The following is an 18342-nucleotide window of genomic DNA, read 5'->3' as shown; positions in this document are numbered from 1 at the left end:
CCTGAAAATAATTTTAGCAATCATTTAGTCTCTAAGTATAGTAACACATAATCAAGAAAAGAAACTAACAAGTTAAACAAAAGGAGCTTATTAAATAGGTTATTATTGAAAACTGAATCAGCAATGATAGATGTTAGAAGAATGTGAATTAATGTTTTCTAGGGTTTATCTTTTTTTTCTATTTTGTAGAGAATATTGGCACTAACTTTTGTTATTTCTATTCCTGTTAAGATTTCAAGACCGTGCGATTTCCTTAAACGAACACCATTCAGGCATTGAAATGTTTTGTTTCATTTGTTTTATTTGCTTTGCGTTTTTTTTTTTTTTTTATTATTATTTTTGTGTGCGTGTTTTACAATGACTCGTCCAAAAGATGATCTGAACTTAGTATGTTTGAATAATTCCAATTATTTAGGTAACGTTTAATTTGATTAATCAAGTTTATGACAATCAAGCGAGTATTTTTGTAGAGGTGCATATGGCGTATTAATGCCGTCAGAGACACCATCAGGGTAATTATGATTGGTTGCGTTCACATCAATAAACTACTTTTAGAACTTAAATAAACCTCCTTTTTCTCAGCAAAATCATTTATTGATTAAGTGTCATAAACCAATGTAACAAATAAAGACTAGAAGATAATAAAATATTTACAAAAAGCAACAAAAATATTTTAAACAAAACACTGTAACTAATAAAAGCAAATGTTGGGAAAACACCATTTACATATTGATATTTCATCAAAACAAAACTAGATTATATATATTAAAATTACTAACACACAAGCTATAAAGTTTTAGGTGGGTGATTAGGGAGGACATAGACAAAATGAGAGGCATTCTGTAACATATATGTAACATGAGTAAGGCATACTGTAAGTGATACTTTAGTCATCGCTAACAATTTTGTGGTACATACATGCATTTTTGTTTTGTCTTTGTTTGAGTGTTTGTTTAATATGTAAGTTTCATTAATAAATAAGTTTTAAACAAAAACGAAAAATTATTGGAAAAAAAAACAACACTCAGATCGACACTATACGTTAAAAAAACTCAAATCGAAGTCAAAGTATTTAAGAAGTATTTTCTCAACAATTGCCATCTTCACAGGGAACAGAGGCAAATTCGTAGTTTTCATCATTTGTTTCATTAAATTTAGCGACTTGTTTTCGTTCATTTGCTTTCGAAAATATTTTAACTAGGGCGTCTTTAATTGACTGTCGTTTGTTCTTAGCAGCTGCTGATGAGTTACTGTTCACCACCCCAACAGAAGGTAGAGAACATATTGAGTTTTTATTACCCGTATTTTTAGATGTCTCGTTTTCTTCACTTTTGCCTCTGCGATCTGTAACATCTTGATTACTTTGTGTTGCGATGGCATTGGGGTCACATAAATGTTTTGGAACATCATAAACCAATTCATGAAAGTTGATACGAATTGAAGAGTATGCTAGTGTCTCATCATTCTTCGGTTTCTTAATGAACGGTGACCTTAGCAGGTCGATTGATTTCCTAAATATGTTTTTCTTTTGATAATGACAAGTCGGGTTTTTAGATATTCCAGTTTGGTATTCATCGTTCCGCATTGTAAAATTCAAAGTATTGTACTCGCCGTCTAATGTATTATGAATTTTGTTTTGATAAGGAGAACCACATGAACCATTATATTCGTTTTCCGGGGCTGCATACGTGTAAAGTGAGTCGACTCTCCTATCTCTTTGAACCATTTCTTCAGTATTTTCACTTCCAAGATTTGGATTGAAGTAGCACTTTGAAATTTGTTTATCATTTACAAATGATTTCCTGAAAATAATCACAGACATATATATGTGACATTTATTTTCGATCACATAACATGCATGTATTATGAAAACAAGAACGTATGACTCAATGTTAATAAGCATTACACAAAAACACAATTTGAAAAGTACAAACGAGGGGAAATCTTCGCAGGTTATAACGCCAGGAACACATTAAAAACAGCATGTGAAGAACATATCGTTCTTAAAAACGACATCAATTGGCAAAGAGAAAAAGTCAAATACGCAATACACAAGTTGTGTATTGTCATTGAATTAACCTAACGCAAGTAAAGCAGCTGTATCATTTTGTATATTATATACGACATCAGTCATATCAGCGCCTTTTGTACATAGCTAAAAAATACATCAATCGTAAGAACGTCTACCCATATATACAAATTATATCAATATATATATATATATATATATCAACACTATAGTAGGACAACCGGAAGCCCTTGCGTAGGAAATATCTAATCACAGGTGGTTGCTAATGAAGCCAATATGGCGGCGTTTTTTTTGGAAAATTTTGGGACCCACCTTTTTCCAAATTCACAGACAGTTACTGCTTAGATAGAAAATCGGATCTGCCTGTTAGATATCATAACATGGGACATCAGAGAGCACAACTAGATCAGTATAACCTCAGTAGCATAAGAAAAATATTTTAATATCTGACTAAAATTGCGTTCTAAAAATCAGTATTTTTTTATTTGGCAAAATACGAAGCAACGAAGTTTCGTGACTTTCGTAAGTTTTCAATACAGTAGCGAATTCAGAGTTATAGGTAAGGGGGCCCAAAAAAATTATAGACAGGATCACCGTTGAGGATCATTAAGTGTATTTCATGATTAAAGTTACGCACACAATTTTTCAACATTTTTTCCTAAGGGGAGGAGGTGCTGGATCCGCGCAACTGGTTTTGGGGCGTAAGTATTCAGCTAATAGTAAATATTTTTCATATATTTGTATTGCAACTACACACGTTTGATACGGGTAGTGTATACATGTACATGTATTTGTAGGCACTAACATATTCCTGACTATAGGTACCAAGATGACATTTGTAATGATCAGCAACTAAACGTAATCTGCATAATTAGGTACTTAGGTACAGCAGGTATGAGTTTGTTTTTACAGGTCAGTAAATATTTTTTTTCATTTAAAATAATTTTAACAAAAATGAATACAAAATTATGGCAAAACATGAAATTATTTATAACTGTAAACACTACTAGGTACTGAATGACACATGCAACGATATTGTTAACGTTTCGGTCGCGTGTAATTTAGATGGAAATAGGACAGCGATCGAGCCACTTAACGGCCTTAAAAATACAACTGCAATGCTTTTTTTAATATATGTTCTAATGCAGTTATTATAGATTAGTAGTAGAGAAGCATCAAACCGAAATATAAAATTTCATATGAAAATCTACAAAAAAAATACAATCCTCATTTAAAATTAGGTACGCTTTTAGTTCAACACTGACTCTCAATCGGACACATACGAAAATGTAGACAGGAATTTCAATTGCCAACTTTCAAGAAAATCCAAGAGGTAACATTTTTTTTGTACCTAATTCGCGTAAATTGTTGTCTGATCATGTGGGGAAGTGTCTGTAATTTTTTATCTATTTTTTTTTTCAAACCTAGACAAGAAATGTAGAAAGACTACTTTCAAAAGATCTTAATTTTCCATGGCGAAAAAATCATAGCTTTCCGTCATGTGGATGCAACACAGCAATCGATAAAACATAACATTGTCATTTTCAACGCCCTTTTTCGAACGGCCAATACACACGAAATAGTCCAAACGTCGCGGAAGGTCACTGATTAGGGATCACATTTTTGTGTCTAAAATGCACTTCCGGTTTTCCTACTGCTGACATTCGTTTGATAATAATCCTTTTATAATATATTCTACCATGACACTCGCAATGCATGTACTTGACAAAACATAATTGTATAAAGGATTTTGGGAATATTTTTTTGTGATTTTTTTAAATCGATTCCTTTATATATATGGTTGATATGTCCAGTACTTTATTACCTTCGCCTTTTATACATCACTATAACGGCTAAGAAGACTATTAAAATTGCGCATGCCGCAACACCTGAAAAAATGAGGACAATATCAAATAAGAGTTTAAACTGCAATGGAAGCTGCTGAATGAATATAACGTCAATTAATTAAAAGGTGATATTATTGAATTTGTATGGCATATCAATATGCATTGTTGTAAAATAAATGTATTTTTTTTTCAGGCTCTAAACATTGCCTCAGTATGATTGATCATACCTCCAGGCTTTTTTTTTACTTACTAATAACAATCGTAATTAAGTTGTAAGGTAAGTCTTGATCCACCCAACCAGTCGAAGATAAATCTATCGTAAACGTAGAAATCGTCTCTCCTGCGGTTGTAGATTGATTTTGTAAGCTAGTCGTGCCCTCGAAACCCACTGATAATGTACTAATGGCTTGTTTTCCGTCATATATTGTAGTTGGCTCCGCTTGTATAACAGTTGAATCTTTCTCTGGCACAAAAGTGGTCACATATGCTGCAATACAACCGAGAGTCTGTCGAATCGAAACTTTAGTTTGAATAAGATTAGACAAAAAATGTGTTTAAATGATGTTAGTGATATACTTGAGGAAAATTTATTCGTCCCTCGTATATTCTTATTTTAATTATCAATTTTGTGCGTATTTTAATTGTTACTGTTTCTATTAATTACTGATTATTATTTGCAATGATGAACAAATAAATTGCAGAAACAGAACTGTAAGTAAGCCAAAATAGAATAAACATATAAAAGATATACTAAACCGGGACTACCTGTACTTTCGGTATTGATACTGTTATTCAAATCCCGTGTATCTGAGTCGTCAGTTGTTCCAGTAGAATTTAACTGCAATTTAGTAGCTGTAGTTTCAACTTCTGTATCTGTTGTTTCTTTCGTTGTTGTAAGTGAGTTCGTGGCTGTGCAATTATGTGCAAATATTACAATCAATATTGTAACCCAATAATATAACGAAAACTGGTACGGTAAATATGTCTAACAGTCCCAGAGGGATAACAATGTCAGCTAAATGCTACCATTGGTCTACAATGAACAAAGACCGCGCGGACACCCTCATACAACAAGGCAAACAACCGCTTGCCTCAAAACACCATAATACACAAGAACAGCGAAAAAGTTACAAAAAGTAACAAGTTACTTAAAATGAAACTAAAGATGAATACGAAAAAAGACAGACAGGGGCCAAACATTCTGGACAGAGCGGAAAATACCCATTAACATCATTATCAGCCGAAACAACGCAATAAAACTAACCATGCATTTGTTGAAAGGGACACTGCCGGTAAGTGAAGAAAACAACAAAGACAGCTTTTCATGGTTTCACTAACTCATTGTTTAAAGAAAATAGATGAGACGTCCTCATTCAGTTGCATTAGTGATATTGCTCATGTTATAACACTTTGATATATTTTTTATAAATAAATCGAAAACTAAACAGAGTAATTAGTTGATATTTAACAAAAACCGCAAGAGTACTGAACAGTTACGCAGGTAGGGCAAAGATCTCCACCCAACGCGATTCTGAAGTGATGTGTAGTACCAAGATGATGAACAAACTTGAATATATCGTTCTATGAAGAACAGTGTCTCAATGACACCTTTTTTTTAATCTAGCAGTTAATTGTAGTTTTTGAGTGATTGGTTAATATTTGGTTTGAATAACGCTGTTTGAAAATATGATCCGTAGAAATATGTCATGTTTTGATTTAATTTATTATTACTGGGAGATATAAAAAATGATACAAAATGACAATCGGTCAATGAAAGAATGATGTTGTATCCCTCACAATGTAATTACTAATAAAATAAAAAAAATTCTTACAAGGAAGATTGAAGATGGTGTAATTAATATTCATTTCCGGGTCCCAAAAATATAAAGTCTTCGTAAATTAATATGCACTGTCTACAAAGTTGTACGCTTTGTAATATAAGCAAATGTTTTTGATTACGTATAGTATATTGAATGCCTGAGATGAAATATTTGACATTTTATTGTGCAAACTTACTTTCTGTTGAGCGTATATCACAAATACCATAGTGTTGTTCATTGCAGTTCCGTTCTACTATTATGTATTGATCTTCCTCTTTTCGAACTAAGAGACAATGAAAATTATGCAATCTGGATATATGACCTACAAATGCATATTCATAGTTATAATTGATACAAACTGACAAAAATCGTAAATAAAAAAAATGTTACTATAAGGATGCAGCATAGTGCTTTAACGTAATATATGATTAAATACTATTTGATATCATGTATAAAAGCTCAATATTGTTTTTAAGCACTTACTAATGTTTTACTACTTTTTTTGTCATTTCATTAGTTATTGTTAACTTATAAAAACAATTATTTTTGTTTTGTTTTGTATTTGATTCATTAATTTTGTTGTTGTTGTTGTTCTTGTTGTTCTTGTGTGTGCGCGCGCGCACGCGTGTGTGTGTGTGTGTGTGTGTATGTGTGTGTGATTTCGTGTCATTATACAAAACTGTTTAAGATGTTGGACTACAAACTTGCTAAATTCCATGGCACTTACTTTCTAAGTCTTCAGGCGTAGAGTTATGAGTTTCTGATAAGTATCTTTTCCTTAAAACACGAGTGCATTTACCTATTTAATAACAAACAAACAGTACACGAATTTTATAGACGAAACTCATGTTAATTTAATTGGGTATTTGTAATTCATTATAAGGATAGACAGGATTTCAGAAACTGTTGCTTAAATTGTATCATTGCTCAAAATGCATGTGTTGTAAAATTGCAATTATTCAAACTGACATTGTGTTAATTTTAATATCATTGATTTAGGTATTTTGCTTGAAATTACGAATTATTGATCACTTTATCTACTACGTTGACATAATATTCGTTTGAAGAACAGTGATTTGTTTGTAAATATGTAACTAAGACCGCATTTAGCAAATTTTAATTCATTTTACGTACCAGTTAAGTTTTTACATGAAGTGCACTCTACAGCTTTGAGGAAAGAACTGTTTTTATGTTTTAACCTTGTTGAACACCTCAATTGTTGATCTGTGTCATTCACTGGTTTCCCTATATTGACATATGATATTTAGCATTTAGATTCGGATTTTTCATCGTTCAACAGACAAAAACTTCTGTTTATTTTTTTAAAATACAATATTTGATGAAAACATGAATCTAAAAATATGAAGTTATTACTTCATTTGTCAGAGATTGTCATCAAATGTTTACTGTCTCCAATATAATTTGGATCAAACTATTGTTTACATGAGTTTATTCATGATATGATTTGTAGTTCTTGACTGTTTTTTATGTAATTATTTAATTGTATTGTATGTCTCAAAACTACAACTAAAAGTAATCGTTACCTTTAGTAAATACACGTACCTTGAGTATGCCGATAAACTTTATGGTAAAATTTTCCTCCACAGAAACAGTTGCCCTGACATGTGTTTTCCTTTGTTACTTTTTCATTACTACCAGAATTGTTATAACAAACACATCTTTTCTCCTTTAATGGTTTAAGAATTGCAAAATACTTGTTTCAGTTATAAAACTTTTCAGTTTGACAAGGACAAAATTTTTGTTTAGGTAGATACAATAAAATAAAAACAAAATCAACACATAAAGTCAAAAATTTGATGGCAACTTAATGCATAACATTAGCAGAAAACAAGGAAAAAATAAATATAATAAACTTCGAAACACCTTGAAAAATTATTCGCACTTCATTCATTTGATTTCATAGAGACTTTTATCTGAATAATATACCACATATGACAAAAAAGTGTGTTGTTTAAGTTTGTGTTCCTCTCATTTACCACTTAAACAGAGGTTCATGACAATACATCTGATCTTCTGCTGTGATATGTCTACTAGACCAGGCCCGATTCAATAGTTGCTAGGAATCACAGATGTGTTATATGTGAGGCTTGCAATTACTGGTGGCACATTTAATGTGCACACATTACACCTAGCGAATGCATGAGGATAAGCAAGGTCGATGAACTATACTTAATACATTGGAAAAAGCGAGTCTGATGAAGTATACTTAATACATGAGGATAAGCGAGTCTAATGAATTATGGATGTTTTATATATGTAATAGTAACACTTCCCTGATTAATATTTTGAAATCTTTCTTCTTTCTTCAACACTCAAACATGTTTATCAATGAGTTTACTAACATCCATCTATTTCTGATTTATTTTTAAAGAACATTTTCTTAAAATATATACACAATTGTGTTAATTATGATAGGAAAATAGATATAATTTGGATATGCAATTTAAATCGAAATGTCAGAGCATAAATAATGCATGTGCTATGTTTCTATTAATTGCAATTAATTATAAGTTTATATGCGTCATTGTAGATAGATATATATGATATATAATACTAATAAGAAAATAATTTTACTGATATACTGATCTAAGGAAACATTTGAAAAATATGAAAAGATAACAACAACTGGGAATTTTCAAACTTTCATCTCTTTCTGACTAATCTTTGTTTTAAGAACATTTGAATAAAAATATAGACAAATATTATGAAAAGTATGACATCATACTTGTTATTGGAAATATCAAAGTGTCAGAGTATGAATGATTTTTGTGATTCTTTTTCTTATCACAATTAATTACAAATCCTACATGCTACAAAACGCACGTACTGTATATACCATTCAAACAAACCGGAAAGTCTATGCCTTAACATTTCAAACATCCCTACAGGTACAGTATAAGCGACTATCACAATATTATTGTATTTTTATTTAAAAGCAAAGTACACGTTCAAAAGCTACCAATCACTTATAGAAGTTATAGACCAACAATAAGGTTCATCAAGAGAGAAAGATGCAATTAAGACATACCAACAATATGCAAACAATTTTACTGAAACACTGAAAAAGCATGCTCAAAAACAAATGAAAACAACAAACATTATGTACGAATAAAGAACTATACAAAGCCATTTACACAAAATAAATTTTAAACAGCCAATACACACAAAATGAAAACATGAGTAAAGTACCGAAAACAGCATGTAAATTTACGCATTTGAGCATAACTCGGCCAGACACAATGTTTTAGAAAGCTTTTACAGGTGGCGCGAGTAAAGTTCTACTGTCCTTCCATTTTTCTCAAATCAAAGTGTTTCCCGGGTGGTAATAAAATTGTATAACAAGAAATGATATAGTTGTAAATAACACAACAGTGTTGATAAAATTTAAATTAACTTTTAGTCAACCGTTGCAACAGATTGCTGAAGGTGCAAAACCCTTAGTATTATCTATATATACTAAGTGTACCAAATCTGAATAAAGTTTTCGTATTTGCATTAGACATACAACGTACTTTTATTTCATGAATATAATAATGTTATTTTATACACTTTTAACATTAAAATTCTAAAATTTCGAACCATGAAATAACAGGACAGTTTGCACCACACGCAAGAGAGTAAAGAATCAATAAAATGATTATACGTGATGTATGATGTTACACCAACATACCAACGATCTGTACATACAATGTAAAAGCTATACAAGAAACACCTGAAATAGGTATACTTCAATAACAACATATATAGGTTTATTAAGACAAATTTATTTATCAGGTCATAAGTTTACCGACTTGTCACCCAAACAAATTCTTGACCAAAGAACAGATAAGGTGTATTTGCTTACAATTTTAGGATGATTGAAACAACTAGTTCATATATTGTAGTTTCACCTGGAGTATCGCACTTTACCAGAAACACGGATACAACTTAAACTGAAATATGTATCTTTGCATTATGGGTTTATTCGACCAAATGTATGTATCAGGTAATATTAATATTAAGCCTTTATAGGTATAGTAACTTGTTCATCAAATGCCCAATGGACAGACTGGTCGCCCAAATATCTCGACCAAAGGTCGATCAGGTTCATTTATTCATTAATTCTTCTTTTGTGAAGAAGGAATGACCAAGCGATTCAAATATTAAGGTGTGACCTGATGTATCATGAACAATTTTCTAAATGGCACTTTACAAATAATATTTACATTGAAAAAGGGAATAAACGTGGAAGAAAAGAGAAACTCATTAATCACTTATGAATAAAATATATTTTCATAATTTGAAAGTGAGTTTGTCCTTTTAAATCTCTTAACAGTTTATATATCATTAGATGGTATGATTTGTTACATTCAAATAGTTACTACAAGATCGAATATAACGCCCACTTCAGATATTGCTTATTTGTGTTAGACTAGTTTTTGATCTTCAAGTTGTGTAAAAAGAAATTTTCAACAAAATGTTATATATACTAAATGAGTAATATGGTTACCTTATATGCAAAGAATACATAACTTCTGCAAATATAGGAGCAAATTATATCTGCATCCGAAGACTTGTTAAAGTTGTGAACTTTTGTTCCTGCAAAGAACAGTACTTGGAAGCAACCTGGAATTAAAAGCTAGATAATTGTATCTTCCTTTTATATAATTATTCAGTGGTGTACGTTCTTTTTCAGGTAGATCACACCATTTTAACGGAGCATCTTGTTTTATCGTTGCATCATCATACAGAGGTATGTACTTACAATGGGGGAAAATGTGTTTGAAACGATTTTTAAGCAAAATTATAAATAATTTCAAAAGCATTTTGACATAAAACTATGTATGGCTAAATTGTAATCATTTATAATAAAAAAAAATTTCTGTCAAGGATGAGATAAGCACGTGAGAAAATCTTCCACAGAAATATAATTTAGCACAAATTTCAGTGTTCTTTGAAAAAATTCCCTACATCATTTGTATACGATATTGTAGAAATCCCCTACATTAAGACTCCACAAAATCAATTTCAGTGACCTGTGTCAGTGACCAGGCATCAACAATGTTTCCTTTTTTTTTTCATACGCTGCTGTTATATTTTATACATCATAGAAAACTGTCCATTACTATTTTGAATGTTGCTTATCTTAAATTTAAATAAATGTTTTTTTTACAGATTAACACTAATGAAGATATTTCATATTTTAAGAACTGTTTTATCAGTCATAGGGAAGCTAGTTTTGTAGTTAACCTAAACTTAATCTAGATTTTCTTGTGCTAGCTCACAGGAAAAAAATCCTGTAATTAGAGTGCCACCTTTTTAATTGATTCAGCGCAAACCATTCGATAGGCTATTTCTATATGCCATTTACGCAGCTACAAAAATCGATGCTAAGAACCTACCGTAAAATCATCAACCACTACAAAATTATTGTTATGCACTATCGAGTTAGAGTAATCAAGGAAAGAACCAAGGTTATAGCGGTAGACATGAAAAACAGACATACACAACGAAGAACATAAAGTAACTAAAATCATACATACAAAGTGACAAAAGTAAATGAGCATCTCGGACTCCACTAAAAACTGGAAGCATGGAACAGGTGCGCCGGTAGGGTAAGCGTCCTCTGCTTTTCTAGAAACACCCGCCGAGTTGCTCATATAGCAATATAAAGATAAAGGGAGGATATTCATCATCTGATCGTCCGACTGGTAGTATATTTTGTAAGAGTAATCAAGGGAACCAAGGTTATAAATGACACCATGTTTTTTGCGACATACCTTCAAAGTGCATCCAATTGGTATTCAGATAAATTCCACCTGCCCAACCTTCCAACATGCTTTGCTGTGCGAATTCCGTTCCAATTAAGTTGCAACTTGTTCTACTTTGAAACCAAGTCGATTTGTTTCTCGTCAAACTAAATTGCTTTCCTTAAAATACAGGTAGAATAATTGAAATATTAACCATCTGCGACGATATTCAGCAACATACATTCGATTAAAAAGCAATTTAATTAACGAAATGTCTCCTGAACAAATATTCTGAGCTAGCATTTTTTTTATTATCAAATTAGTGGTGTTGAACTGCTTAAAAGACTATTCATTATCAACATTATTAATACCATAACATTAATGTTCAATTATAGTAAATGTATAATGCCTATTCCAAATTTCTTCCTCCCACATAAACCATCGCCCCTTACCCCTATGCCGTATTTCTCATGTATCATTTTCTATCATTATTCATCCTCTCACAATACGAAATGTTCATTAGTCATTCTTATTTCTGTATTAATTCATTATACATATTTATGAAATATAATATTTGGAATTGAGAATAGAAAAAAAATTGTGTTCATCAGGGATATATGCCTAATTAATACCTATTCCCGTTCGTTCTTACTTCTCCATATGCCATTCCCCATTGCCCCATACATATATTCCATTAAATTGAAAGTTTACCCCGTACAGGTGCTGAATATTGAAACAAAAGTGTAAGAGATTGAGATATGAATATTAACCGAACATTTCAACTTTGTTGTTACAATACTAAACTGTCCATAACATAGTAAAATATATAAATATATAAATGTGTTATGGCATTAGTTCATTGAAATGTCGTCATAATAGTGTCACATGTCATTTAACAAAAACTGCTTTTAATTTTAAATTGTGTTGTTTTTATTCTGATATAATTTCATCCAGAAAACTATGTCTCACCCAAGAAACAACTATACATGTTCACATATGATAAACTATTTTATATTCAATGTACAATGTATTTGAAGTCGTTTCGTGGGTGTATACATGACTTCCATGCCAAAATATCAATAGCAAGTGACCAAAAAGTACCAAATTTGATTGAATATGTGAATTTTGATAACCTGCAAGCATGTCTTCGGTCCTTTTAATGCAAGAATTATCATACGTCTTTGTGCTTTCTTTTTCATTTGTGTTAGACTGAAATCTCCATATTCATAATTAAATCTTCACCACTTATTGATTAACTTTAACTTGCATTTTAGGTCAATGAGAGCCTTAGTGACTCTTCACCATTATGATGCTACGTCAGTATTTTATTTTATGATATGAGGTACTTAAGGAATACTAAATTAAATTGCCCCACAAGTATGGGCTTGTTTAATTAGCCGATACATGAATTCATAATCTGGTTCTGTGTGTGCGATAGTTTGTTTGTCTTTATGTTTTCTTCTTGTTTTCATTTTGTCTATTTTTATTTTTAAACTATGTGTAAAAACTTCTTGCGGATATTAGCGAAAAAAATGTTAAAATATGATTTTTAATGGTTTTCATTATAACATGTTAAAAATATCAATACGTAAAATTGCAATAATAGAAATGCTTTATATGAAAACGATTATCCATTCATTTCTATGGGGTACTTCACAGCTTGCTTTATGGCATGTGTTTTGTCCATCATTAAAGATGTGTGGTGACCTGTAGAAGTGTAATTGTTCGGGCATTCATCCCACATATTCTTATTTCTAATCAACTCAATTAGTATCCAGTAAAATCAATGTTTTTACTTTTGAGGTTTTTCGTAAAGAAAAATAAATCTTTATGATTAAATTTACAATTATTTTCTTTCAAAACGCAAAGTAATAAGCATGACAAATGCATGTTTCGTATTGTGAGATGATGTATAATGATAGAGGAATGACACATGAGAATTGCGGCATAGGGGTGCTATTTTTAGGTAATGAGGAAATGGGGAATAGGCAGTATACGTAGGGAAAGAGAGGAGTACTGAATACGCAGACTAGGTACGGCAATACCTTACAGATACAATGACCTCAAAAGTATAGGAAACCTTTCAAGCCAATATAACAATAGCATAAATGTGATGAATTTATTTGACAAAAATCCAAGACAGGGAAGGAGTCATGGTCATCGCCACTACACGTCAACTAAGTGACATGATGTCTCCATAGATGGTCTCTTTCCCTTCATACAAAAACCTTTTGAACTTTATCACATTAAAACCAAATTCTATTCTATACCTTTCACTCTACAGCACTCCCTTTAGAAAACAAGTCTTGACACTCCTGCGTCTGACCCTACCATATCATTATACAGACTTGTTGCCATTATTTTGGATATTGGTTTCCACAGACTCTTTAAACCAGTTTGTGTGAAAAGTCAAGATGAAGAAAAACGATCATATCTTCCACTACCGTTTGTCAACAAAGGTATGGATGCAATATAAAAGACTATTGCAGAACCACGAGATTGAGGATTTCGAGGCTAAACCACCTGACTGTTCTTGCAAGAACTCTCCATTCAAGTATGGTCCTTCTAGTCACGTCGTTACGGGAAATTTAACCATCATCGAAAATGAATCTCTACGTTATAACGTAATATCTTTTCTAAAGGTCCCAAGTACCGTGAACTATGGTCCATAAAGTGGAATTATAACTTTTAAGTTCTTATGGATGCCGTCGAGGACTATGCAAGAAAAATGGATAAAACGATAACATGAAGACATTGTTTCTCCGTCAGAGTGGTTAAAGGCCGTGAGGTCTTAAATTTTGAAACGAATGAAAGTTTTAAGTAGGTCAATGAGTGCCAAGGCTAAATCTGTTTTCATAGACGCAGATGTAGCAATAACATTGTCTTCTATATGTGACAAATAATTTGACGTACCAGCAGACAAAGCCCAAAATATATTTATATTTGTTTTCTTTTTTTGCCTGGAAAACGTTTTACATCCATGTTTATTATCAGATGTAGCCGTAGAAAATAATAGGAGCAATATACTGCTACCACATTCTCCAAAGAAGAGATTGTGGAAGACCATAAATCTCTTCAATCCACTATGGGTTTCTCTACCAAGGACGATGACTGTGATTTACCATCCATGTACTGGATCGCTTAACTCCACAAGAATCCATACAAAAAACGTTTCATAGCTGTATCTACAAAATGTAGCACCAAACCACTTTCAAAACATGAAACTTCTATACTCACAACTGTCAGAGAGGGTCTGCAGTCCTACCAGAACACTTGTTCCTTCCGTAGTGGTATTATTTCAATTTGGATACTAAAAATTCGAAATATCTATTGGACACAATCAGTTCAACACTATCATTAGACTATAATATATTTAAACCTATGATTTTTCAACACTGTATACGTCTATTCCCCATTTTCAGTTAAAATCCTGAGTTAAAAATCATATATCGTTGTTTTTCACAAAAAGATGGTACACCTAGATACAAGATATATTTCTTGGTAGAAATCCTTACTTCGTAAGAACTAATTCAAATTTATCTTCAAAATATACAGAGGAAGATATTAACAAAATGCTGGAATTTTTAATCGTCAACATATTTGTCCAGTGTGGTGGACGCGTTTTTTTCAACAAACAATTGGCATTCCAATGGGAACAAATTGTACTCATCTACTTGCTGACCTATTCCTTCACTCTTATGAGGCTGACTTTATAGCTGATCTGATCCGAAAGAAAAAATGTTGTTTGGCTAGATCCTTTAATTTCAGTTTACGCTATATATATGACGTATTAACTTTAAACAATCCTAATTTAGGAGATTTGATATATCGCATCTGCCCCCAAGGTATACTACAGACACTGTGAAGTTAGCCTCATATCTTGATATACACGTAGAGAATCGATGGTAAAGGAAAACCATCGATCAAACTTTAAGACAAACATGATGACTTTTCATTCAGAATTGTCAACTTTCCTTTCATCTGTGGCAACATTATTTCAGCACCTGCAGAGTGTTCATATCACGACTCATAAGATATGCCAGAGCTTGCCGAAACTACGCAGACTTTCTGTATCACGCTAGATTTCATTCTAACATATAGGCTTCTGGAACAGGATTATGTTGCTACAAGATTGAAGTCATTACTACAGAAATTCTATGGTCGTCATCATGAACTCGTGGATCGTTATGGTGTATCCATCTGCACCATAAAAACTGATTTATTCAACGTGTTATAGTTTTCTTTTCCTCGTTTGCCTACCCGGGACTTGACTTTATGAGCAATTCGGTGGGTGTTTTTCAGAAAAAGCAGAGGACACTTACTCTATCGGTGCACCTGGTCCATGCTCCCAGTTTTTAGTGGAGTCCATGTTTCTCATTTGCTTTTGTTGCTTTGTGTGCATTAGTTTAGTTTAGTCATGTTCTTTGGTGTATGTGTCTGTTTTCCATGTCTGGTTTTAGTATCTGGTTTACATTCTTTTGTTTACCGCTATAACCTTGGTTCCCTTGACTATTCTTTAAAATACCCTTATCCCATTGGATAATCGGCTTTACAAGTGATGTTTAATGAGTCGATGAAACACATCTTTGAACTATTTATATAGGCCATGGCACACAACGAAGTTGACTGCTGCCATTGACCATTGATTACTATCTTTTGCATATTTTCTATGTAGTTCTCAAATATTAAAGACACGACATAAGTGGAACATATGAAATGAAATTATACGAATGAAATGTTTCATTTTCGATGTCTCAAAGGCATGCAAAAGCGTTGACCGGTCACATATTTTGGACAAGAAACGCATTATGCTTGTTCATGTCGATGAAACGTCAAAAATAAACATCCAATCCTTAAATAAACATCTTCTCATAAATTTGGTAGAGGGAAAAAGGCACTACATGATAGAATTGTGGAAGTCTTATATTCCTACCAACTAAACTATGCCATGGATTGTATGCTTAAGGCATTTGACAGTTATTTATATATAACTGTCTTCATTTTACTCATAACTGTATTTATTTTAATCAAACGGTAATTATACTCGTAAATTTATCGTAAATGCATAAAAGTGAGCAGAAAAGGTCTTACCTTTTGTTTTCGGAACTTGTTGACATATCTCAAAAAATAGAATGATTTGGAGTATTAACGATATTTTGATTGATCTTGATTTAGACATAGTATCTTTGCTTACAATTCTGCTTACAATGCTGAAAGTGTATTGTTTGGATAGATGTTCACTTTAATCTGCCTGTATTAAAAACATGAAACGAAAAATCGCATCCACTAAAGGCAATTTAAATTAATAAAGCGGAAACAACCATACACTAAATTTGTTGAAATAAAACCACTTGATATCTTTCAATAAATGAGGAAATTATCAGATTTAACCTTCCAATTGACATGTCAATATTGAGGGTTATTTTTAGAAAGTAAAATGGGAAATACATGTAGCGTAGTTTTCTATCTACAACATCAGCTCTGTGATATTGAAATACAGATCCAGATGAAATCCCGTGAAGGGTAAATGCGAATGATAATGTATATCTTTCAATGAGCGTATTTTGCCTTTGATGTTAACTCAAGACAGATCATTGACAGTATTCAAAACAAAAAATTCAGTCTAATAATATCTGTTTTATTGGGGTCACACTACTAACAATACCATGATATTCGTCATTATTATAGCATTGAGTTTAGTATTAAAAACAAAACATTTTTTATATGATAAATTACCGAACAAAATGACAATCATCTAGATCTACATGATAAAAATGTCAAAAGGCATAGCATAGATGATTTCGTATTGCGTTTCTACATCCCGGAAGTAAACAATTGATTTATTGATATGTGCTTTTCAGAAACATATTGTAAAGAAAAAAAATGTCTTGATAATAATTTATCGTGTGAAAATAATATGAAAAGGAAGATTTTTTTTCCTCTATATACATCGGAAATTATTGGTATGATGAATCTATAGAAATTGAACTTCAAACACTGTTTGAACTAACAATTACCAAACACACTTTTAATACAAATGTTTTCGATGAATATTTATCCGTTAGTTTGTCAACCCATTCAGCCCGATGTGCAAGATGAGTTTCACATTCACATATATATACTCGTATTTACATCCATCTTACCATAGAGAAGTACCTTTTCAATAAAAAAAGTTTTGTTAGATTAATTTGTTTTCTTTTCAGCTTAAAACAAATTGCTGAGGTATATGACTTATTACATACGGTATAATCTTTTCTCAAATAGCGTTTGAAGACAAAGAAATGTATATTTAAGATAAAAGAATATTCAATAGATTTTTTCACGTATTTAAGGCTTCAGATTTGATAATTTGTTTAGATAATCACTTAGCATGACAAAAACATAAACTTAACAACATTGGAAACCACATTGAGCATGTTTGTCATATCAATGTGTCACCTGGTGCGCACAGCACTCACTTTTAGTTTTAACATTAGCAACATTTCCGATACTGCCGCTATGATGCATAGGTAGTTTATGAAATGGTTGGAAATTAGGTGGATCTTAAATGTAATATACTCTCAGTGACCGTAAATCATCTTTAAATATATGGTCAGTGTATTTTGATTGCTCCAATATAACGAATGTAGTACAAAGAAAATTCAATTGACACGTAACTCTTTTTAAATATTAATATACCTAATTAAACTGTGAAGGTTCTGTCATTCAATATTTTTATAATGAGTTTTTGGGCATAACTTTTTGAAGGTTTTAACTGGTCTGGAGCTGGCATGTCATTCTTCGTTTGCGTTTTGTGTGACGTATAATCTTTTTTCTTTATCTTTGTCTACACAAGGGACAATCTCCAGCTGATTTTATGTGTGTTTGATTGTATAATATGTTTTCCTTAATAGCCG

General features: G+C 31.8%; 1 protein-coding gene across 5 annotated transcripts; it reads right to left on the bottom strand.

The window, feature by feature from the left end:
* Nucleotides 1-363: 363 nt before the first annotated feature.
* LOC148619871 (uncharacterized) lies at nt 364-16798 on the bottom strand. Of its 5 annotated transcripts, none has more exons than XM_088580237.1 (11): nt 16538-16798; nt 11477-11626; nt 10207-10322; nt 7260-7383; nt 6831-6941; nt 6424-6495; nt 5893-5979; nt 4642-4785; nt 4127-4363; nt 3855-3918; nt 364-1802 (listed from the first exon to the last, which is right to left on the bottom strand). In XM_088580237.1, exons 1-11 carry the CDS (start codon nt 16623-16625, stop codon nt 1088-1090), a joined length of 1908 nt encoding a protein of 635 aa, XP_088436363.1. In that variant the 5' UTR covers nt 16626-16798; the 3' UTR covers nt 364-1087. The 5 variants fall into 5 exon arrangements, with proteins under 5 accessions (XP_088436363.1, XP_088436362.1, XP_088436366.1 ...); XM_088580236.1 differs by having other exon boundaries at nt 365-1802; nt 5893-6018; XM_088580240.1 differs by having other exon boundaries at nt 365-1802; nt 5893-6018; nt 16653-16798.
* Between the last annotated feature and the right edge of the window lie 1544 nt (nt 16799-18342).

The sequence above is a fragment of the Perna viridis genome, chromosome 4 (assembly GCF_037379345.1).
Source record: "Perna viridis isolate PV_CMFRI_1.1 ecotype Kerala chromosome 4, ASM3737934v1, whole genome shotgun sequence".
NCBI lineage: Eukaryota > Metazoa > Mollusca > Bivalvia > Mytilida > Mytilidae > Perna > Perna viridis.
This window is presented reverse-complemented; position numbering and strand designations above follow the sequence as displayed.